The following is a 22937-nucleotide window of genomic DNA, read 5'->3' as shown; positions in this document are numbered from 1 at the left end:
AGTGGAGATGGCGGAAGTTTGGGCGATACAGAGTTAAAAGTTTTATCAAAATATTTTGTGGAAATATTGTGATAACAGCAAAAGTGATGATAATATTTTTTGCTTCTTTTTAAGGTTACTATATGACCGTATGACACAGCAATTATAGCTGCAAAACTCAAATACTGCTCTTAAAAACAAACATTAACTTTCGTTAAGTAAACAGTAGAAGAAACAGTAAAACTAACAATCCACACAGTTTTGTAAGGGTTTACATGTCATTAATTGGAATTTATTGTGGCAGTTATAAATCAAAATGCTTATCATAATCACAAATTTGTCACCATAAATGATGCAATAAATGCCCATCCCTAAGTTTAATGCTAAAGTCAACAATAAATTATGTTCCAGTTGCCAAAACTTTGTTATATATTAAAGTGTTTTTTGCAAGTTCAAATACAATTTCTTCCAAGTATTTAGACTTTTTTTTATTCAACAGAAACATCCGACAAAATCCAACAAAATCCCGGCAAATAAAAGACAAATGCATTTCTATGTTGGATTCATTTTTTTATTCAAAATGTACATCAATGGAATCAAACTAAAGCAGAATACTGAATCATTTGCAGTGTAATAGAGGTTTTAACAACAAGAGGTGAAGGCAGATACTAGGAAAAAAAACAAAAACATGTATGGCAACTGCTGACACCAAAATGTCACTTTTAAACTTCAAAGAACCACATCCAAACATTATAGGTAATAAACAACAAATCTCCACTTCAATACACAAAATATATCCTTATAAATTATATAAATGCACGAGTATTTTTAATACTCTTCATCTGGGTATCTGTTCAACTCATTTGGCAAAGTGGGAGCTGAAATCATGGGACAGAGCAAATATACAATGATTAAACGCATCATCATTTTCTTTTTAAGAAAAACATCAATGAAGGGAACAGATGGCAGAGCTCAGATGTTCAGGGAGTAAAAACCAGAAAAATCACAGCAGTTATGAAACTTAAATAAAAGATGCATGCAAAATATGGAGTAGGCCAGTTAATGTTAAAGCACGACGTGTAGTAAAAGCCCCTCGCATGTGACCTCCATGGTATTTAATGAAGATACCTGAACATGGGAACCGCAGTAAATGCTTTGGCGTTTATATGACCAGTTTGTTTTCAAGTGGATTTTTTTTTTGTTTTCTTTGAAAGAAAAAAAAAGAAATTTCTACTCATTTATTCAAGATTTTGTCCTTTGATTTAATGCGTTTTACATTTTGAATGAGTGCATAGTGCAGGTCATGTTGAATTTAAATAAAAAGATCATGATTTTACCCGTGAGTCCTGAAAATGTGTGAACCCCCTCCTGAAATCCTCTGCTAACCATAAGAGTTTCTCTATGTACATTAAGACATAACAGCAGATTTTAATCTGTCCCTGATTTTAGAGCTTCACTAGGTGGTCAGAAATACCATGCGAGTCCACATAAGGCCGTATCAAACAAAAGGAAGATGCGATGCAGAGAATAGAAAGGCTGACACAACGAGAAATGAAAAGCAGGAAGAGGTAAAGGGTGCTTAGTTCTTGCTGAAGCTGCAATCCCCTCTTCAGGTGGCCAAGACAGATTAAAAGAAGCTAAAGAGACAAAGAGAAAACAAAGCCGGCGGTTAGAGCAGAGGGCAAAACATCTGCAGAAAAAGAGTCAAAGTGAGCCTGAGCAAGAGAAAGTTTAATATAACTTAAATCTGAACACAGTTTTCTTACCTACACTGCAAAAACACAACATATTACCAAGTATTTCTGTCTAGTTTCAAGTCCAAATATCTCAGTGCATTTGAAATAAGACAAAACTAACTTGTCAGTAACTTTTCAGCAAGAAATAGGCGATTGTTTTGAGTAAATAATTCTTTAAAATTTATGAAAAAGTTCTAGTTCCACTGGTAGTTTATTAAACAAGAATGTTTTCCCATATTATAAGTGAAATACTTTTTCATCCATATTGAAAAATTATTTACATTCCTATAGTTTACTGGAAAGTTACTTATTTTGTCTTATTTCAAGTACTAAGATATTTGCACTGGAAGTTAGACAGAAACACTTGGAAATATTTTGTGTTTTTGCAGTATGAATTTTGGTTTGATGAAGAAAAAAATCTGAATTGTGAGAAAAAATGTCAAAAGTGAGATTTAAAAAAAGAATCTGAATTCTGTGACTGAAGTGAAAAAAAAGTTAGAAATATTTTTTGGGAATACATTTTTTTATCTTGGGGAGAAAAACAAAATTCCTATTAGAAAAAAGCCAAAATTGGGATTTATGTAAGAATTCTGGTAAATTGGAGAAAAGAAATTAAGAACATTTTCAAAACTGAGATTAGAAAAAAAATGAATTCTGTGAATGAGGGAAAAAAAAAAAAAAGTTTTAATTTTGGGGAAAAACAGAATTCTGAGAAATATGCTAAAATTCTGGAGGGAAAAAGTCTCTTTTTTTCCCCCAATGGTCCTAATATTCTATCATAAAATATATATTTTACTGGTAATAAATAAAATAATAGAAAACCTGCTTTCTGTATTTATTCAAATGATTATTTTTATATTATAATGTGTTTAATGATGTCAATGATTAAAGCAAAACCAACAAAAACCTGTAAAGGACTCAATACTTTCAGGGCTGTAAAAGCTGTACACATATATACATATAAAAGTTCTGCAGATTCTGATTTTAGCGCTGCAGATTCAAAATATCCAACTATAAAATGAGAACTGAACACCTTCCGTGACTAAAGTGGGACAGACGTTAGTCACAGCAGTCAAACAGCGCAGCGAAGAGTTAGAAAGCTGAACTTCAGGTCAAAGCAGCGGTGAAGCGACACACATCAACCCATGTTTAAAGCTAACGACTGGAAACCCTGAAGCAGATGGGGTCCGCAAAAGCCTCGGGTGACACCTGAGGCTCACAGCGCCCCCCAGAGGCCGGTCCCTTAGCAAAGCTGGGGGGCAGAGAAGCTACTCCGTGCAGAGCCACGGATTGCTGCAAAGGAAAGTGAAACCACACACACCAGTGAGCTGAAAGATGGATGAATGCAACGCCTCTTTATCCATTATTTCACCATGCTGTTGGGTCATAACTGTGGAAGTCCATTACCGCCAAAACTAAAACTTTAACATGACACAATAAATCATCAAAAAGCAGCTATGACATAATTAAGTCATTTTTGCACCAATGTTTTCAGATAAAGAAGCCATACATTTATGTAAGATAGTATCTAAGGATGCAAAATACATCAGCCGATGTTAGTCAAAATGTTAGTCAATTTTACCATATCTGTGCTGGTCCAATAAGTAAAACTGGGCCGATATTAACAATCACTGTTTATTTCCGTCTTGTTGTCATTTGTGTTTCGAGTACAAATGAATGCAAAACTTTGTCAATATTCCACTAATGTTGAAAAAAGTACATATATATTTGCAGTTGCAGTGTTTTGACTTTATATCTTTGTGGTTTTATGACGCAAAGCACTTTGAACTGCCGTGCTGCTAAAGTGTGCTATACAAATAAACTTGAGAAGCTAGACTGATAAATATGAAACGCAACTAAAAATCACACATGAATAAGTTTGTTCATGCGATAAGTCATTAAAAAAATGCAACGCCATCTTCCTTCTAGCACTTCCTGTTGTCTTCTTTGCAGTTTGTGCCAGTGGCAACAAACTGGTTGTTGATCATGTGATGCAAAAAAAAGTTTTGAGAGATAAACCAATTTTAGTTAAAGTGAAAAACTACCTCATCCTAGTGCCAAAGCATTTTAGCAAAAAAAAGTTTTTGGCACATTTTCATTAAGCAAATTTATTAAAAAATGCTAAATTGTGTAATTATATGGTCAATGGAAACACAGCTAGTGTCAATGGTGTGATAATGTTGTGTAGGGAAATTTATAATACACATTGTGTCAGTAAATAACGGTTACCGATCACAATAAAAATATTAATATTGGGCATCGATGTTGGTTCAAATGATCAGATCAGTGCATCCCAAACTACTTATGAAAGTGTCTAAATATTTTGAGATATTCAAAAAGATATTCAATATTCTCAGAAAAGGCAGAATAGAAATTTATTGCTTCTTTACTTCAGTGGGAAAATTTTATATTTAGTTAAAATAAACTATTAAGTTATGGTATGGTAATGACTTTTTCTGCATGTCAGTGGTAGCAATGGGCTTCCGTACATTAAATCCACCACAGCCTGAAACAGATGGGTAATGCTCCAGAGCGTCATGGAGGACATTGGTTTGATTTTGAACAAATCTGTAGGGCTGATACTCTGATTAAAACACCTAAAAGATTAAAACCTCCTAATTTAAACAATACATCACCAGAAAACTTCAACTCAGTTTGATTTTCATTTAAAATTCATCACAAAATCTAAGCAGGCGTTTGTTACTTTACTCGTATGTTTGTCAAACACAATGATCATGGCCACAGCTGCATCATTTGGTGAAAAATTGGCCTTTATTTTCTTTAGAAAATGTTATTTTATGTGTAGCACTAATACAAACATTTGCCCCTGCAGTTCAGCGGACATCATGATTATTTGACTTTAGATGTGCCTACATATAAAAAGTACAAAAGAAAGGAAAGTTACAATTGCACTGATGACACTGAAATATACTTCGAAACACATCACATCACATTTGAGTGTAAAACAAAGTGCAAATATGAAAGCTAATACAAGTATGCAAATTAAAACATGACAATGAATGAGGTATGCGAGAAGTGGCAAAAGATATCGGGCTCGCATCTAATCATGCATCAGGTTAAAGTCAACAGAATAAAAAAATTGGCAATAATTGGAGAAAAATTTAAGATTTCATGGGATTTTTTTTCACATTATTTTTCCTCCGTTATTCGCAAAAGTTACATAACAGCTAAATTTCTTAAAAATCTTCAACCGGATGCATGTTTTCTTTAGCCTCAACACATTTCTGCCCATCACACCAGTAGTCATGTATGTTAATATTTTAACATCATGCAAAGAATCGCTGAATATGAAACAAATATGGAATGTAAATCCACATTAAAAAAAAGAAGAGGGGAGACTTTAGCCGAATGATCACTTGCAAATAAAAACAACCAACAAGCATCATTCAGATAAAAACAAAACCAAAAACAGTGATGTCAAATTGACAGCAATGCCCAGCGTCTTCCACAAAAGCAGCAGAGAGGAGAGGGGACATGTGGAGGAGGGTGGAGTTATGGGATTTGGGTGCAGGCGGAGGTGAGGGAGGGGGACTGGAAAACATGATGGGGATGGAAGCTCATTCACAGCAGGATTGCCACAAGGGAGGATTTTTTCTACAGGAGTCCTTAGCTGGAAACGAGAGAGAAGGGCTGTTAATGCTTTTTGTACAGTTATAAAAATCAGCACATTGACATTAGACAGCAGTCAGGAGAAAACATGCTTCTAGAGGCGACCCGTCAGGCTCGGGTTAGGGTCGGGCTGCGGCCGAAACAAAACACGTCTCATTTTTTATTCTTAGATAATGAGGTTTCAGTCTACAACCTGCTTCCTTTCAGACTGAGCTGCTGCAGCCTGAAGTGACACAAATCAGATTTTGTTTTGCCAAATATGTACGACTTGTACATGATCTCCAGTGTGAACTGCAAACAATCTGAAAGTGTCCCGGATGCGCAGCAGAGGGCGCCGCACAGAGAGAGCGTGCTCAGTGTTTGATAAGGAAGAAGAAGTGGTGCTCAGTGTTTGAGGAAGTAAACGTGGAGGCTAACGGTGGAGCTTTGCTTACGATTTTAAAGTTGTTACCTAAACGCAGCCAGCACATTAACAACCTAATCCTCATTATAGTCCGTCATGGTTGTTTTCTTTTTGCTTGTGCGCATCGGGATGCAGAATAGTGACGTTCAAGTCGGATGAATGCGACCTGACCGTTCAGGTCACATTTGAAAAGATCGGATACGTATCGGCTTTAGAACCACATGTCCAAGTGACCTGGGTCGCATTCGAAAAAAATCTGACCCGTGTTATTCAGTCTCTCATGAAAAAAAGTCAGACACAGGTTGCATTAAGACAAAAAAAGAAGATTGGAATTGGGTCACTTCAGGCTGTAGTGTGAATGTAGCCTTAGGGTCTCTGTCACTTTAAATCTAAACAAACAGCTGCTGGTCACGACCCCCCAAATCAAATAGCTGCAAACAAATGCGCAATTACACAACAATACATCTTTGAAAAGCAGAAGTAGAGCTCCCTGCACAACCAACAAGAATGCAGCAACTTATTTCTGCATGGTAAGTCAACAACAAAACACTTATCTTTTCCAGCACATATAGAGGTAAAACCAGCTGACCAAGCATGAGAATTTGAGTTTGGGTTGCTAGGTGAGAGATAGAACTTCACTGAGGTTGCTAGGTGACGGGCAAAGCTTTGCTGAGGTTGCTAGGTGACGGGTGGTGCCTGGTGATTTGTTTTTAAATGGCTTGTTTTCCAGACACCAAAAAAATATTAACTTACTGCAAAAAAAGGCAGCAGAGTGTTTCTTTCTTTTTTTTTTTAGAAGCAATTGAGACTCGAATGGAAGCATAAAAACATGCAAAATGTGAATTTATCATAACAGAGCCCCTTTAAGGTTTGAGGGTTTTGTTGTCTCTCTTGTCTGACAGCATTTTGATTTTAGAAGTTTCCACCCAACTAAGCCACAGATGTTTCTAACTAATTTATTTTTCCTCAGTGGATCACCATCAAACCCATAAACTCCTCTCTGTGTGTTTAGCTTTTGAATCCTGCCAAGGCCAAGAGGCAAAGTCACCAAATATCTGCAAGATCAACAGATCTCCACAGACAGAGAGGTGGGCTGAGGTTCCTCGCTGCTCTGGAACGACCCGCTGGGTCTCAGTTCGGCCCTGAATGGTTCTTTGTGCGACGGCCGGGTCGGGCCCAACTATAGAGAGCCGCATAAAAAGAAAGCTTTGTGGTCTGAGGGAGGAAGATGGGAGCGGCGGGGGTTTGGGGATCTAATAAACTGGTTCATTTAAACATTTCAGTCAGCAGAACCAAAACCAATCCAATTTATCAGTTTGGAAAGATGCAAGTTTAACTAAAACAGTAAATATTTGTAACTTAACGATTCGTTATACTTTAAATATTCTCACATATTGTTGAAGAAACCTTGATGTTTATGGTCGAATAATACTTTGGAATATAAGATACAATGTCTTCACAACCACAATCTGATGTGTTTTCTTGGGATTTTATGCGACTCACCAACAGAGCATGTCACAAAATGACACATAACAGGCTCGGGCTTTGACTAGGCCATGCCAACACATAAATATGCTTTGATTTAAGCCATTCGGCTGCATGTAGGTCTGACATGATAATACATTTTTCTGGACAATAAATTGCCCCAGTAATTATTGTGATACATAATTGTTGTTGTTTTGAGACTTTTTTCAAATAATGTACTGAAAATAATGCAAGTTCATCCTCTCAAATACCAATAAACTTAATTTTGTAAAGAACACTTAACGCTGGACCTAGAAGGTATCTTATTTATTAGAAAACAAACAAAAGCGGAAAAAAAAAAAGAAAAAAAAAAAAGACTTGCAACCAAATCCACAAATAAAATAAATGATGTCGTCTCTTCAAAAAATATTAATCAGGATGAAATTGAATTTATCAATTCATCATGCAACTAATTAATTGTTTTTTGCAACTGGCTTTAAGCTGCATGTGTATATTTAACTCCATCCATTTTGATGAAAAGACATATCATATATTTCAGGTTTTTATAATGAATAAAAACATGTTAGATATTTAATCTTCTTATTAATTAAATGCTACTTTGCATTGGTCTGTTATATAAAATCCCAATAGAAAACATTAAAGATTAGGTGTAAATACTTCTGCAAGGAAGTCTACTTCACATTTAAATCGATCAGCTCATGCACATTTTGAATTTAAATTTTGATTTTGATTTGACTTGATAAGGGGGCGTCTTACCAGAAAAGGTGCCTCATGCAGCGAGTGTGGGAGGAGTTAACTGGAAAACATTACGATGCAGTAAAGGTGACACATGCGCTCACAAAACACACAATCTGCACAACAAGCAGCGACAACTAACTGCGTCCTGCGACTTCAGCTGGAGGTTAGACAGGTGCGATCGTTATTTCGTTAGAGCATCAAGTGGATGAACTCAACTGCATTTATTTTAAAAGAAAAAAAAGAAATTGGCTGTGATGGAAATAAAAAATAAACAGGGAGAAATGAAGTTGTGAGAACTTTCAGTGCAAGTGTTTCCTTCCTTTTCTAAACAGGCACATTGGCGGCCACCCGGTGAGCCGATTGGGTCCTTAAAGCGAACAGAACGATCCGATGGCAGATCAAACATACGAAGAAAACCTCCAAATAAATTAATTTTTACTGCAGTAAAACGATTTCACACTGAAATATTTAGAAAAATTAAACCTTTAATCTTTAAAAATCATGTTAAAATTTTTTATTGCTTTTATAAAAATCATTGATTTTAACTATTATTGGTATTAATAGTTTGTCAATAAGTTTTGTCCAGAAATATTGGATTGATTTGGGCGTAAGTTTTGGAGCGGTGAAAGACCCAACATGCAGAAATCAACAGGATTTTTATTTAAATTGTCCTAATGTTTTACAGTGTTGCGATGTTTAAGTGGCCCGCAGCATCACAGGCCCTCTCAGTAACTACCAGCAGGCAGGAGGCCATTATACACACATTTCATCCTGTGTTTTTACAGTAATGATTAGTTTAGCAATCAATTATTCTGACAACTGGATAAACATTTTGCAGATTTTTCATTTAACCACTAAATAATTTTATATGAAATATAATTAAAAGATGCAAATTAAACAATTCAATTCCTGTTTAAAATAGAAGGGATGATATTTTAATGCCTAAAATGAGAACAAAAAGCTTGATAATTTGTATGAAAAAATGCATCTTTTGATGAAAAAATTATCATTAATTCTGCTATTAGTGACCATATTAGCAGAAAAGGCTGATATTTTGACTACGTTTTGGATTGACTAATAAAGTTTTCTACCAGTTAATTTAGGAGAGGAGTTTTTACTTCTTAACACTCAAATTAAAGGTCTGATTTTTCAAAAATTTTCCAAGTGAAATTATGATACTGCAATAAAAGATTTATTTATTTTACGGCTTTTTGCATGTTTTCTTTTTTTTACTATGGATGCCAGTAAATCTGCCTGCATCTGTACCTGAAAGATGTGGACGCACACACTGCTGCTATGCTCGATTTTATTGAAAAAGCCTTTAACAAATACACAAACTAATGATTTAAATAAGTTAGATAATAACCTTAATACATTAAAGGTGCAGCATGGCAGAAAACAAGTAAAAATGTGAGAAACCTTTGCCAGATAAACATAAATAATCCTTGAGGAGCAGGTTGGACCTCCTGCATCTTTAGTGTGTGGGTAAAGAATCAGATACTCACTTTTTCCTCTCTTTGTCCCTTTTGAGCGTGGTGGAGCCCCCTGCCTGCTGAGCTTGGTTCTGCAAGAGCTCTGCCGCAGTCTTTTTCTGTTTGAACGTGTTGACTTCATCGTCCAGGGACTTCTTCTTCTCCTCCAGCTTCTTTTTCTCGTCCTGATGGAGCTTCTTCAAGCGGTCGAACTTCTCGTGCAGCTGTGCGACGATGAGCAGAAACAGGAAGTTGGTGTGGATCAGAAAAAGGAGCAGAAACAAAGCGAGGCGTTTGAGTTGATTTTTACCTCCTTCTCTGCCTCCTTGAGCTCGGCCTCCTTCTCTTTAACTCTCTGGACAAACATCTGCCTCATCTCTTCTTCCTTTTTCTGCAGCTCGCCCATGAACTCGTTCCGCTTCGCCTCGTACGTCTCCTGCAGACTGGTCAGAGGGAAAAACTGTTACACCGGGAGAAAGCGGAGCGAAAGAAAATCGACAGACCTGGAGGTGAGTCTGCTACCTGAAGGGCTTGCTGTCGGGATCCGTGTCCTTGAAGCCCATTTCCTCCAGCTTGCAGCGGCGGTACAGCTCGTAGTGGCGCGTGTGGGTCTGTTCTCGCAGATCCTCCATGTTCACTCTGATCAGCATTTCTCGCAGTTTCACAAAATCACAGTGGTTTTCGTTTTCCACTGAGGGGAACAAATAAAACGGAAAACACATCAGGCTGCATCTAAAATCAATACAAATCAATAGGAGTAAGAAATAAATCAATTAACTACAAGATAAATTAAAACAAGATCAACAGTTTCTATTTTTACGATTTATCGTTTTTCTCTTTCTACCAAAAACTGGGTGACAAAAGTTTTCAGTTTGATGCTTTGGTCTCAACTGAATTATTTAGTTTACTTCATAATTAACTTTATTTGTTGTTTTAGATATTTAAAATGTCTTCCAGTTGCAGTTTGAAATGTTCATCAGAATTGAAAGTTTATTGATCTCTGAGAATGAGCTCCTGCATTATTCCTTATTAATAACTTCTGGGACAAAACGTCATCGTGACGGGCCTGAGGAACAGACACACAGGCTGAGCTTGGACTGCCCAAACAGAACCAAACTCCACTAAACAGTTCCAGTCCGAAGCAGAGAAGTGACCGCGTCATGTGGCTTCTCTGTTTATTTTATTGCAGCAGCCATGTGACAGCATGTGAGCAGGAACGCAGCCAGTCTGAAGCAAACTGATCCGACGTGAGATCAGGATTTGTTCCCTCCTGGATTGAGACAAACCTGCAGCAGCTTTGGCATAAACTCTGCTTAAAATCCACTAAACTTCCAAGTTTAGAGTTTGGGTCGCAACAAGTGAGTCGGAGGTAAAGATGATCATCAACCAGTCAGCCAAAATCGTGACGGATGCAAAAAAAAAAAAAAAAAAAAAAAGCTAGGTAGCTATTAGCAGCTAGTTAGCGCCTCGAGTCAAATTTAAGATGTCTGACTGAAAACTACAAACAAGATTAAATAGTTCTGCCACGACAACATTAAGACCTCTGATTACCGTATTTAACTCGCTTACTTTTTTAATTAATGAACGATTTGTGTAATTTTACGGTTAACGGAAACACAGCCAATGACGTAAACATACGAATGTTCAGACTGCAGTGGCTTTTGAAAGTATAATCATCTGGTTTAGGACCTCATATGAGAGAGACACAATCCAATTTATTTTTGGGTGAAAACATTGGAATTGCAGTGTTCAGACTGTCGAGAAAAAGTCGGATATGGACAAGAAAACAGCGGATTTGGGTCACATTTACCTGCTGTGTGAACTTAGTTCACCTGGAAAATCTACAATCACCTGATGCTGAACTAGGAATAAAAGTTTTGCTTAAATTAAGATTCTGCTGAAAGTTAGTTCTTCAGGGGTCTGTTTAGATTTTAATGTCAATTTTCTTCTTTTTTTCTAGCATTAAATTTCCAAAGTTCTCAGTCACTTTTAGGCAAACCTTTTTAACAATAACTACAATAGTTTGGCGCAGACAAATAATTTTACTGAAGTCAATATTCAAATATAGAAACTGCAATGAAACAGATTATATAGGTTGGATGGAAAACCAAACAATACATGGATGGATGCAGACAACTTCAACAGAATTGGAAAAGTAATAACATCTGGAAATCCAAGTATTTTTTCATGTTATATTTAATACTCCAGACTTTTTCAGACTGTACAGGAACTCTGATCCTTAATGACTTTTCTCCAAAAAAGCTAAATCCTGCAATAAAAACTTAATTTCTCATAGATATTGTCATGAAACCTGGCTGTAGAGTATGAGTCGATGTATGCCTTGAGCATTGCTCCGTTAACCCTGTGAGCTAAAAGTCCTGATGCTGAAAACATTACAAACCCTTTATCAAAGATCAGTCAAGAAATCAATCTAAAATCAATATAAAGCCATTAGTGGCATAAAAAAATGTGCTGCATTGATGGAGAGGAAACTGGAGGGAATGAGGTCACACAGCGAGTTCAACTGTGAGAGCTGAGGGGAAACAGGAAGTGGCTTCAGTAGCTCTGCAGACGGAGAGCGCACGCTGTCACTTCCTGTGCTGGAGGTGAGACGGGCTTACCCTGCACCGTCCCCCAGGGATACTGCCGGGCCTTCACCATCTTGTTCCCGATCTTCACCTCCTCCGTGCTCCCCACCACGGCAAACGGCAGATGGCTCTGCAGCAAAGACAGCGCTGTTAGCGTCCCGCTACACCTGCAGGCGCAGGTGGCTACGCTAGCTTCAACGGTTCAGCAGCAAAGCAAACACTGCAGGAATGTCGAGTCCAGATCGGGGTTAATGAACAGCTAGCAGAGCTGCTCCCACGCGGCCGACTTCCTGCAGCGTGAATCGACTGATTGTGCTGCTTTCCAAACATTTCTCCCTACATGTGACGGCCTCCAGTCCAGACCATGTGAGCAGAAAACAAACACAATGCCTGCCCTCACTCATAAGATCTTTTAACACTTTTCAAGTTATATTTGTTTGTTCAGAAAGACGGATTTCCATCACATTCATTAATTATAGCTTCAAGTAGAAAAGGCATGGAAGCAGAAAGTCCAGGTGTCAAAACTGCCTTTCTGGGACTTTCATACGACTTATTTTAGTTGAGAACAAAAATAAAAACGATCAGAACTGAGCAAAACTGAACCTCAAAGAATAAAAATGAAAAAGGGCAGAATCACATAAAACAAGATTATTTTGTAATTATGTTTCTAGAACAAAAATGGAGAGATAAATAGATAAATAAATGATGCCCAACTCTGAGTGTCTGTAAATCTAAGTTTTCTCTGGACTTATTTGCAGATTAATATACAGATCTGGAAAAAACTGCATTGAACCTCATGCAGGTTCAATGCATGCAGGTTCAAAACCTCCTGGTTTTTCCACCAAATATTCATTTCTGATGTCTTCCTGAGTTAAAACATTAGTTTGTTGTTTTTAAATTAATATAAACTTGTTTTCTTTGCGTTATTTAAGGTCTGAAAGCTCTGCATCTGTCATTATTTTGACCATTTCTCATTTTCTGCAAATAAATAAAATATTTTCCTAGAAATTTCAGACACGCCGTCAGCAGTTCATACAATAAAATAATGTTAATTTTACTCAGACTTATAACTAAAATTAGAGAAACTGATCATTTTAAAAGGTCTTTTATTTTTTCCCAGAGCTGTGTTTTCATGTGCATTCTTGATATTATTTTTTACTTTATATTTAGTCATATTTAAATGACTTGCAATATCAACACAATGATTTTTTAAATACATTTTATGCCATTTATGGTGATATTCATATTTAATTAACACTTTGAATTCAGTAAATTTCTCCTTAAGGATCAATAAAGTATTATATTCTATTTGGTTCAGATCTTATAATATTTTTCTTTTTCATCTTGGAGGAAAAACAAATATCCTCCTTAACTTAAATCTGATAGTTTCACTCATCAGTAGAAGGCGATTCTTACTTTAATCATCTCCAGCGGCTTTTTAGTCAATAATTTATAAGTGAAAATGTAAGAAGTGAGGAGGAAATGTGGGCCTTACGTTCATGGTGGAGTTGATTTCGGCCACGGACTCGTCGTCGGTGGGGAACTGGTAGATCTGGACGCCGTTGCTGACCAGTTCGCTGGTGATTTTGATCTTGAACTTGGCCAGTTCACTCTTGGAGATGGCGTCCGATTTTGCAACGATGGGGATGATGTTGACCTGCAGGTGAGGAAGAAGAGAAGAAGCTTTAGTTGGCTAAATTTAGACCGTCTGAAGGCGCTCATCAAACGGGCTTCTGCTCTGATTCTGGAGTCCAAATTTAGATAAAGGCTCACAAAGGAACAAACACGTTAAAAATCAGCCAAGTTTACAAAAATGTTTAGAAATCATCATCTCTGAGGGAAACATGTGAACATTAGTTTAGCAATTGATTTTTCTATCAATTAATCAGGCAAAAAAATTGGCATATCATTTAGGCCTTTTTTATACAATATTAATTATTTTTTAAGCAAGAAAACAAACATATTACCTAAAAAGCATTCCTTTAGTAAACACTTGATTGATAGTAGCAAAGAAATGCATCTGCAGCTAAAAATAATAACTTCTGACAGGAACCAGGGCTGAGTTAGTGGAGCACTCCCACTCTTCAGCGTGGAAGTTGATGTATTGGACTCAAAGTCAGCCATGTTCAGAACCAATGAGATGATCAGAAAGAAACCAGAGGAAGCACAAAGTTTAAAAGAAGACTACGTTTCCTACAGAGGCTGATCCTGCCGGTCGCTACGGCAGAGAGACTATCGGACGTTTCCAGCCTGAATATTTTGGATAAGGGAAAAAAAAGATTTATCAAATTAGCAAAGAAGTAAAACGACTCTGCGCCAACTTCAGCTAACAGAAGCTCATGTAACATAGCAGCTTCAAATGTCCTGTTTTATCATCTTGACCTTTAACCTGCGTCCATCGTTCTGGATCTAAAAACAATGGCGGCGTTCTGGAAATCTCCGAGTTAAGATAAACTTTGTAACAATAACAGTGCAATACGAAATGCTGAAGCCAGTTTGTTAAAATGTCAACGCCAAACACTTTATTTTTGACCCATTTATCAATCGGTCAATTCAAAAATACACTGTAATGATGTTAAACATAAAGGCCTGAGCTTTTCTCATTGTTTAAACTGCAGATTCTTCCTTCTCTAAAGAAACGCTCAACTACGGTACTATAGGCAATAAAATGTTTATTTTCTTATTTAAAAATGCAACTCACTTGTTTAATTGCACCTCTTAATGTATTTTTAACATTGTATAAAATAAACTTTAGTGGTTAAATGAAAATGCTACAGAATGTGGCAATTGTTGTTATTTAATTAATCGTCAGAATAATCAATGACTAAAATAATCATTAGCTGCAGGTTCAGTTAGTTTCTAGTTTGGACGCCTCCTTTGTTCCTAATATGAATAATTAATAATCTGTCAGAGGAGGACAGATTATTTTAAGTAAGAAAAATAATTTTCTTACTTAAAAATAAACCTGAATCTGCTGAAAAGGCATCAAAAAGTCGGTGCAGTTCTATGAAACCAGGAAACAGGCCTTAATGTGTAGCATATCCATGCTAGCTTCACAACCAAATGAAAAGAGAAACATTGAGTTTTGATCTTTAATCTTTGCTAGTTGTGCAAACAGATCCTGCAGGACGGCAGGAGACGATCAGGCAGGGTCTGTTTTCTGTTGCAAAACGAGAATCTTCCTCCCACGCAACATTTTTCTGCCGTTTGAACGACATGTGAGCCGCTTGTAGCTAAGAGCGACGAGCGCTCTGGGTCATGGGAACAAAAACAGGTCGTTCCATCATGTAACACCCCCCGGGATGAATATCTCAGAGCAGGAGGAGGAAACGCTGCACTGGGTCACACAAACACCAGACATGCTCTGTGCTACAGTGATTCATGTGTCGCTGTCAGAGCTCACCTTGCTGTCGAGCTTCTTCATCGTCACCAGGTCCAGGGATTTCAGCGAGTGTCCCGTCGGAGCGATAAAGTACAAGCAAGCGTGGATGCGGGTGTCGTGGTAGCTGTGCAGCGTGCGTTTGATCTTCAGCTCCTCCTGGAGGTACGCTTCGAACTGGGCATCGATGAACTCCACAATGGATTTGTAGCTGGACAATGAGAAGGATGGGGAAGCCGTTCAGCATTTCCTCCTTTTGTTAAGAAAGCTGGTTATCAGCAGGCGGCCCGCTCCGTTTAACCCAGCAGGTCCGAGTCACTCCAACAAACAACTACACACAGCTTTGACAGTAGATTTTCTTTTAACTTTCGCCCCAAAAACACTTTCATTGATAAAGCAATAAAAATAAAAAAAGACAGTTTAAATTCACTATTATATAATTTATTACTGTAATACTAAGTATTAATAAAATATTAGGTATTAAAGCATTAATATTGCCAGACTGACATGCTTTGAAGCCTTGAAGGGTGTTTATGTGAAATAATAATAAACATTATAATTTCTTTTAACCACATAAATTATGTTTGTATTTTATTGAATGTGAATTTTCTTTGCTATTTTGAGCATCGCTGTAAAGATGCAGCTTGAACAAAAATTCCTTATAATATTCTGTGAAGATTGTGTGATAATATTCTACAGAAAATGTTTGAAATGTCTCTCAAATACATTTATGAACAAAACAGACAAAAAAAATCCCCCAATTTTATTAACGTATAAAATAAAAACCAACCTTTGCTTCAGTTACACAGATCAATCATTGGCTTTAGGAAACAATAAATATTCAAAGATAAAATAAAAAAAACGTTTTTTAGGCTTTAAATTAAACGTTATTTTAAACTTCATAATGAAACTCTGCAGTTTGAATACCAAGCACTTAACGACTCCTGTATCTTGCTGAAAAGCTGCTTTTAATTTAGTTTTATTTCAAATGTTTCAAGATGATTTCACTATAAACCAGAGCAAAAGGACTTGGTAAGATTTTGTGATTCTGCAGTGTATGTAATTGTTGTGTTAATGTTATAAAACTGGTATTTTCTCATAGTGACTCAGTTATTACTGATAATTTCCAGTAACTCTCCAACAGTCACTCAGTAAATTTCAACCAAATTAACTAATTCTGATTAAGTTTATAAAGTTTTCAATCTACAAGAATTAAAATAAACTTCATAAAATTGACAGAAAAATGTAATTTCTAACCCCGTCTTTACATGTCGCATGAAAACATGCAGATGAGGGAACATTAACCCGCTATGCCATCATACTAAAGGAATCTCGCCTGGCCTGCAGCAGGTCAAAGGTCACATGACTCCAACTGGGTTTGTTCCTGTTTAACGCGCTGCAGGACGTTTCTTCTTGAACACAGCAAAGATGGGATGAAGCTACAGATTTAGCGTCACATGATAGCTTCCCTCCCTGCAGGTGACATGTGAGCCTCTATCAGCCGTGAATGTTTGGAAATAAAATATTCCAGGCGAACAAAACCGACCCCTGGGATGCGATACGTTTGTGATGCCAGCCTGGAAACCACCTACATCCATTTTTTCTTTATAAAAGCATCTGAAACCATCAAACCTGAAAGCTTAGAGCTCTCTCAGGGTTTCCCTCAGTGTATTATAAGCCTGGCGGGCCACCAGGCTTTACTTATGCCCCCACCAGGCTTAGCATTGCTTATTTATTTCAGGGTTTTTTTTATGTTTGCATTTCTAGTTGGTGTTCAGATATTAATCTTCCAATCTTCCAATAATACATAATTATCAAGTGATATTTTCAAATTTTCTATCAACTTTAAACATTTTTTTAACTCAAAAACACGATGAGCTGCTGGGTGAATCCCTGCTGAGCGCCCCAACCACCAGGCTGTTCTGGGGGAAACCTCGTCTCTGGTTGTATTTTCTGTCAGGAATAATCATGACCGCGTGGTGAGGCTCGTTACCTGTCCTCCTTGTTGATCTGGTCTCCGAAGCCCACCGTGTTGACGACAGTCAGCTTGAGGCGCACGTTGCTCTCCTGCAGCTCGTAGGTGTTGGACTTCAGCGTGACGCCTGGCTGGTTGTGCTGGGTGGGCTCGCCCTCAAACTTGGTGTTGAACAGCGTGTCCATCAGAGTGGACTTACCCAGACCCGTCTCACCTGGAAAACAGAAACACAGCGTTACATTAGGGGAGTCCAAAGTGTGGCGCGGGGGCCGTTTGTGGGCCCTGGACTGATTTTGTGCGGCCCCCTGACTGCAATTTAAGAGTAATACAAATGCAGCCTAAAGGATTGACGTTTTTATTTTTAACTGGAGCAGAAAGATTACAGATAAGTTTAAATCATCTTAAAATATAAAGTATTAATCTTTAAATAACCACTTTTCATTTTTTAGCTGAGACATCTATCCAGTTCCACAATCTGAGCGACATAAATCTTTCTTTTATTTGCTATGTTTTTTTCATTTAACGGAACAAATTAGCAAAACTCTTCTTACGTTTTGGCTCTACTACCTCTTTCCAACACTTACAAAAAAAATACTTAATTTCTTTAATTAAAACTATTACATTGTCAAATTGGAGGGAAAAAAAGTAACTCACAATATAACTTTTTATGGAAAAAAAAACAACATCTTTTTGACCTGGAAGACAATTCTGCGCCATGTAACAAAAGGTTGGAACGTGCCTGCTTTAAATCAAAGAAATTAAAACATTTAAATGTACAAAATCATCATCACTCTGTCCTCATTCACTTTAAAAACATAAATGTCTAAGTCAAAGACAGGTGGCTTTTTAATCAGCTTTATTTTAAGCTCCTTAGATGACTTGATTGAATCCAAAGCAGAAATGAGGAATAAATCAGGTGTGTAGATTTAATGGCAGCCTGGAGGAGTTTTTACCCTCATGCTTACAGAAGTCGTGCATTCTGCCTGCTTTCTGGTTCAGACCGTCAGATGACTCAGATGTGGAGCTTCCTCAGTCAGAAAATCTATTTTCATTCTTCACAGCCTGACCTACAGTCTGTGCCAATTACATAGGAAATATCACCAGATCAGATGGAGCCAGATCAGCTATATTGTTGTGGTTTCAAAACATATTAATGTATAAGAACGTCCCAGTCAAAGTCCAGGCCTAAATTCAACTGAAAGTCTGTGGCAATACTTGAAATCTGATGTTCACAGACATCAAATGACTGAGCAAAACCTGAGCTACAAAGAAGAATTGGTGAATATTTAATTCTCCAAGAAGCTGGAGACAGAACCCGAAAACTTGCAGCAATCAAACTAGATGTGAACTCAAGCAGACAGAACAGGCGAATGACAGATTCTCTGATTTTTTTCTAGAATATTTTAAAAGCAATATCTCGTTTTCTTTTCACTCTACATTTATTCAACACTTTGCGTTGATCTAACCCATAAGATCACTTGAAAACTTCTGTAAGTCAATGTTTATAACTGAATTTCTGCAGAGAAAAGCTTCTGGTTCTCCCTCCCATCATTGTAAAGTACTGACTAAAACTAAACTAGTCCGAATTAGTTTTCCAGGCTGACAAAATCTAAATCTCAATCTGCAACAAGCTGCACTTTTAGAATAAAACAGAAGGATATCTGGCAGAAATGTTTTGAGAATTAGTTTGCCATCTTTCAAATGGAAAATTTATAAAAAACAAACAAACAAACAAACAAAAAAGAGCTTAGATGTATTTTTTTAACCCCTCCACCTACATGGGATCTTTAGTAGAGAAAAAAGACCAATGGAAAGTGGTTAAAGTCATAAAATAACTCTTAATGTTTATTATTTTCCCTATTGTTATGATCAGCAGGGAACATGGCAAGAGGCTGAGAGAGGGGGATTACGTTCAGGAAGCAAATCCATTCAGAATACAAAACGACAATGGAAGAAAAACATCTTTAAAAGAAAGTGCGTTTTAATAATCTTTCTGTCTAAAAAATTTTAATAAATAGTTTGGGGATGCAAAATAAAGATTTATCATTGCAGAAAACAAGGACATTTCATCTGGACTTGTGAGAGGAAAATGCTTTGAAGGCGTGTTGATGTGGTTGACTGTGGCCAGAAGAAAGCCATATTGTTTACACTCCGTCATGCCAATGTGTCAAACAAAACATAGGGAACAACATAATTAGATAAACCAGTAACCACCACAAAGCATAGCCTCCAATAAGCTTAGTAAAAACTAATAACTGCGAGTTAACTAAAAGAAATGCAATGCATCTACATCCAGATGATACCAGATATTTACACACAGTAAATATGTTTTTCCTCACTGTTTGAAGTTAACCGAGACCAAACGTTTTATCTTTTAGCTTAGTTAGAGCGACCAAAATTATTCCTACTTGCTAAATTGTTCTTGTACCTTTGTCACTATGGTAACTGAAACAGAGCCTATCAGAGAGCATAGACAGTAAGGTGTGATTCCTCATGTGAAACTAATATCTGGTGTTATTAAAGCTGGTAGACAAACAACATGCAGAGGTTTGTGGCGCTCACCAACGCAGAGGATGTTGAAGCAGAAACCACGGTTGACAGACTTGTTGACCAGCTGGTCAGGCATGCTGTCAAAGCCAACATGGCCGGCCAGAGGCACAGCGCGGACTCCTTCGCCCTAAAAGCACAAGAAATCAGGTTAGTGTCTGCAGTTCCAAAAACTCCCATTTATCTCTGCTCGTCGCTGCATCAGCAGCTGAAACTCGCATTACCTCGTCCTCCATCTTATCCGACTGACAGCGAACCAAACTGAATTCAGGTGCAGTCTAACTCACTTCCTGTTTTCAGAGCTGCAGCACTCTTCCGTCAAAATCGAGACAGTTCGAAACCACAAAGTACATATATGGAAGGTAATGGCTCCTCTTTTAGACAACAAAAAGAGGAGAAAATACCGGCTAATAAAGACCGAATGTATTTTATCAGGATTTTTGTAAAACATGGTGGTGCACGGTTCTGAAGTGAACTAAAAAGTTGCCCGGTTGTATTCTGTCCTTTGCTAAGGCACTGAAAAATAAAATCCACTTTGACCAACTGTCTTTCAAACAAATGTAATTACTAAGCAGAGTATTAATGTGTTAATTTGAGTGTCATTACAAATACAGCTGTTTATGACGGTCTTAGAGCAGGGCAGTAAGAGTCAAAAGTATTCACAGGCCAAAAAAGTCCCCTCAAAATTTAAGCAAATAAAGTAGCCAGATTTTATTTTAACTTTATATAGATTTTTTAAATAAATGATATTCATTGCAGATCTAAAACTTAAAAGGGATTTTGCACATTTAATGTATTAAAAGAAAGGCATCTACTTTTCAATTTATTTTAGGTTTGATTAAACAAATTTATTTTCAGTAATAAGAACAGGATTTGACTCACTTTTTTCATAATGCTTGTTATACTTAGCCAAGTTTCAAAAAGACAAAAAAAGCTGATATGGATGTATCAAAGTTGCCTTTTCAGGAAAAGGATCTGAATAAATAAGCATGATTCTGCCTTTTGTTAATGCTTAGCTGTAAAAAAAAAAAAAAAAAAAAAAAAAAACTTAAAGTTTTTTATTGCAGAAAAATTATGTTCGTAGTAATTTTACCTCAATTACAATTAGAACGGTGCTGCACAAAATCACGCCAAGGGCCACTAAAGGCCCGCACGCCTCAGTTTGGATACCCTGTCTTGTAGGTTAAAACACGGTAGTGTCAACCTGAAAGTTTGTTCTTTTTTTTGTCTTAAATCAAGTGTAAAATATGTGGTAAGACTTGAAATGTTCAAATATTCTCTCTATTGACAACAGGGAAAAATACTCAGCCTCCAAATTTGGCATAACCCAAAAGCAGCTGAGATTGCATTAATTCAGAGCGTCGGAACACACACATGCCACACCTTTCAGATTTATATTTGTAACACCAAGTATCCTTTTCCTTCAGCTTTATCATTTTGTTTTACTCTGGCCTGACCTATCACATAAAATCCCAACATTCATTTTTGTGGCTGCAACATGACAAAACGTACAAGATATGATAAAAATAATGTTCAAAATGCAACTTTTTAAACTGTGTGTGGTTGTCAGTGAGTATTTGATTGTTCCGATTCGTTTTTTCCTGCAGGCTATGTTTATGTTATGAGCTGTTGGGAAGCAAAGAATTTGCAAAAGATGCCAAAAAAGCTAAATCTCTCCAGCAGCTAAACCTCAGACAAACCGGCCATTATGTGGCTTAACATAACACAGTGCTGTTGTCCAATTTGGCAAAGGCTTTGAAAGAAAACACACTCTCAGGGTAAATTTAAAATAACTGTCCAATCTGATGGTACTGAACAGTTGCGGATTGTTTGGATGACTTGAGCTGGGTTTAAACAGCTGGGAGACTGTTTGGGAAACTGATGGTAACGAGACAAATAGCCTCTATATTTCTGCAGCATTCCTGAAATCATCATCCTTGCTTTTCATGACACTCACAGCCAAGTAGCACACAGCCGGTTTCATTCATTTGGGCCACAAAGGGAAATCAAACTGCACAAGGCTCTGCTATTCTAAGCACTCCCTCTGGGTTAAGTGGCTTCCTTTTCCACGAAAAAAAAAAAAGAAACAAGTGAACATTTTGAAAATACAAGCTTTTTATACTATACGTAGCACGCTTTTTTCTCTTTTTTTAAATACTAGTTAAAGACGCCGCCGTGTGAAAGTTAACGGGACTTGAACATAACGGAAATGAGAACCGAAGCTGTGCTTAAATGGGGGCGTTGAGAATGAATGGCCTACCTACGGTTCTATGTGGGTTTTTAACGGTGCAGAACCGACTACGTTACATTTTTTGACAGTATTTTACAAGTCGACATTTTGTTTCGGAATAATTATGCTAAAGGTAGCCTCGCGTGAAATCAAAATGGGTCAAACAGAAACATTTCAACAGATGGACGTCGGGTCTTTACTGAAAATTGCTTATCCAAATCGTTTTTAGTGCACATTCTAATTTTTAAAATCTGTATAATTATTACTGAAACCGTCTTTAGCTTGCTACTATAGGTTTTTTGATGGAATGGAGCACGAAAACGGATGTTAGCAGGATAACCCTTCTACTGATTCTCATAATTCTCCCCCTCTGTAACAAAAAGCTACATCAATATATAGTTTTCTTGCGACTCGGATGTGTAACACGTGCATAGTGAGATTATCTCTGTGTAAAACGGGAAACTTACAGCTTGCCTTGCTATCTCAGTGGACGCCATGGTGAGTGCTGTTAGCTGGAGAACAAACCCTCCGCCGCTCTGAGGTTAGCAAAGGAAGCTGCGCCGTTTACGATATACTCAAAGCTGGCCTGCTCGGAACGTACCATTTATTTCAGCCGGTTTACGCTCGACGTAAAATAAAAATACAGAGAATACTATCGTTATTTATATAGTTTTTAAGAATTATGAATTTGTTTTTTGGATGAATATTTTTTAGAAAACGGAATTAAAGAGCGAAAGCCACTGAATGCTCCCCTCCACCGTCGACGCCCCCCACG

General features: G+C 37.2%; 1 protein-coding gene across 4 annotated transcripts; it reads right to left on the bottom strand.

Moving 5' to 3' along the window:
• Positions 1 to 536: 536 nt before the first annotated feature.
• Positions 537 to 22737, bottom strand: septin6 (septin 6). Of its 4 annotated transcripts, XM_015029181.1 has the most exons (11): positions 22630 to 22737; positions 19948 to 20062; positions 17404 to 17599; positions 15435 to 15621; positions 13527 to 13688; positions 12065 to 12161; positions 9966 to 10134; positions 9754 to 9886; positions 9477 to 9667; positions 7990 to 8029; positions 4466 to 5346 (listed from the first exon to the last, which is right to left on the bottom strand). In XM_015029181.1, exons 1-10 carry the CDS (start codon positions 22657 to 22659, stop codon positions 8026 to 8028), a joined length of 1284 nt encoding a protein of 427 aa, XP_014884667.1. In that variant the 5' UTR covers positions 22660 to 22737; the 3' UTR covers positions 4466 to 5346; positions 7990 to 8025. The 4 variants fall into 4 exon arrangements, with proteins under 4 accessions (XP_014884664.1, XP_014884663.1, XP_014884667.1 ...); XM_015029178.1 differs by lacking the exons at positions 4466 to 5346; positions 7990 to 8029 and adding an exon at positions 537 to 1616; XM_015029177.1 differs by lacking the exons at positions 4466 to 5346; positions 7990 to 8029 and adding an exon at positions 2569 to 3008.
• Between the last annotated feature and the right edge of the window lie 200 nt (positions 22738 to 22937).

Source organism: Poecilia latipinna, unplaced genomic scaffold (genome assembly GCF_001443285.1).
Source record: "Poecilia latipinna isolate Pla-1442-1.1 unplaced genomic scaffold, P_latipinna-1.0 Scaffold145, whole genome shotgun sequence".
In the NCBI taxonomy this organism is placed as follows: domain Eukaryota; kingdom Metazoa; phylum Chordata; class Actinopteri; order Cyprinodontiformes; family Poeciliidae; genus Poecilia; species Poecilia latipinna.
This window is presented reverse-complemented; position numbering and strand designations above follow the sequence as displayed.

Bases quoted from the DNA above. Each gene is read 5' to 3' on its own strand.
- septin6 (XM_015029177.1), bottom strand. From the start codon at position 22,659: ATGGCGTCCACTGAGATAGCAAGGCAAGCT. The intron at 17,600-19,947 runs GTGAGCGCCACA...TCTGTTTTCCAG, and splicing joins CTTCAACATCCTCTGCGTTG to GTGAGACGGGTCTGGGTAAG. The intron at 10,135-12,064 runs GTAAGCCCGTCT...TGTTCCCCTCAG, and splicing joins TCCCTGGGGGACGGTGCAGG to TGGAAAACGAAAACCACTGT.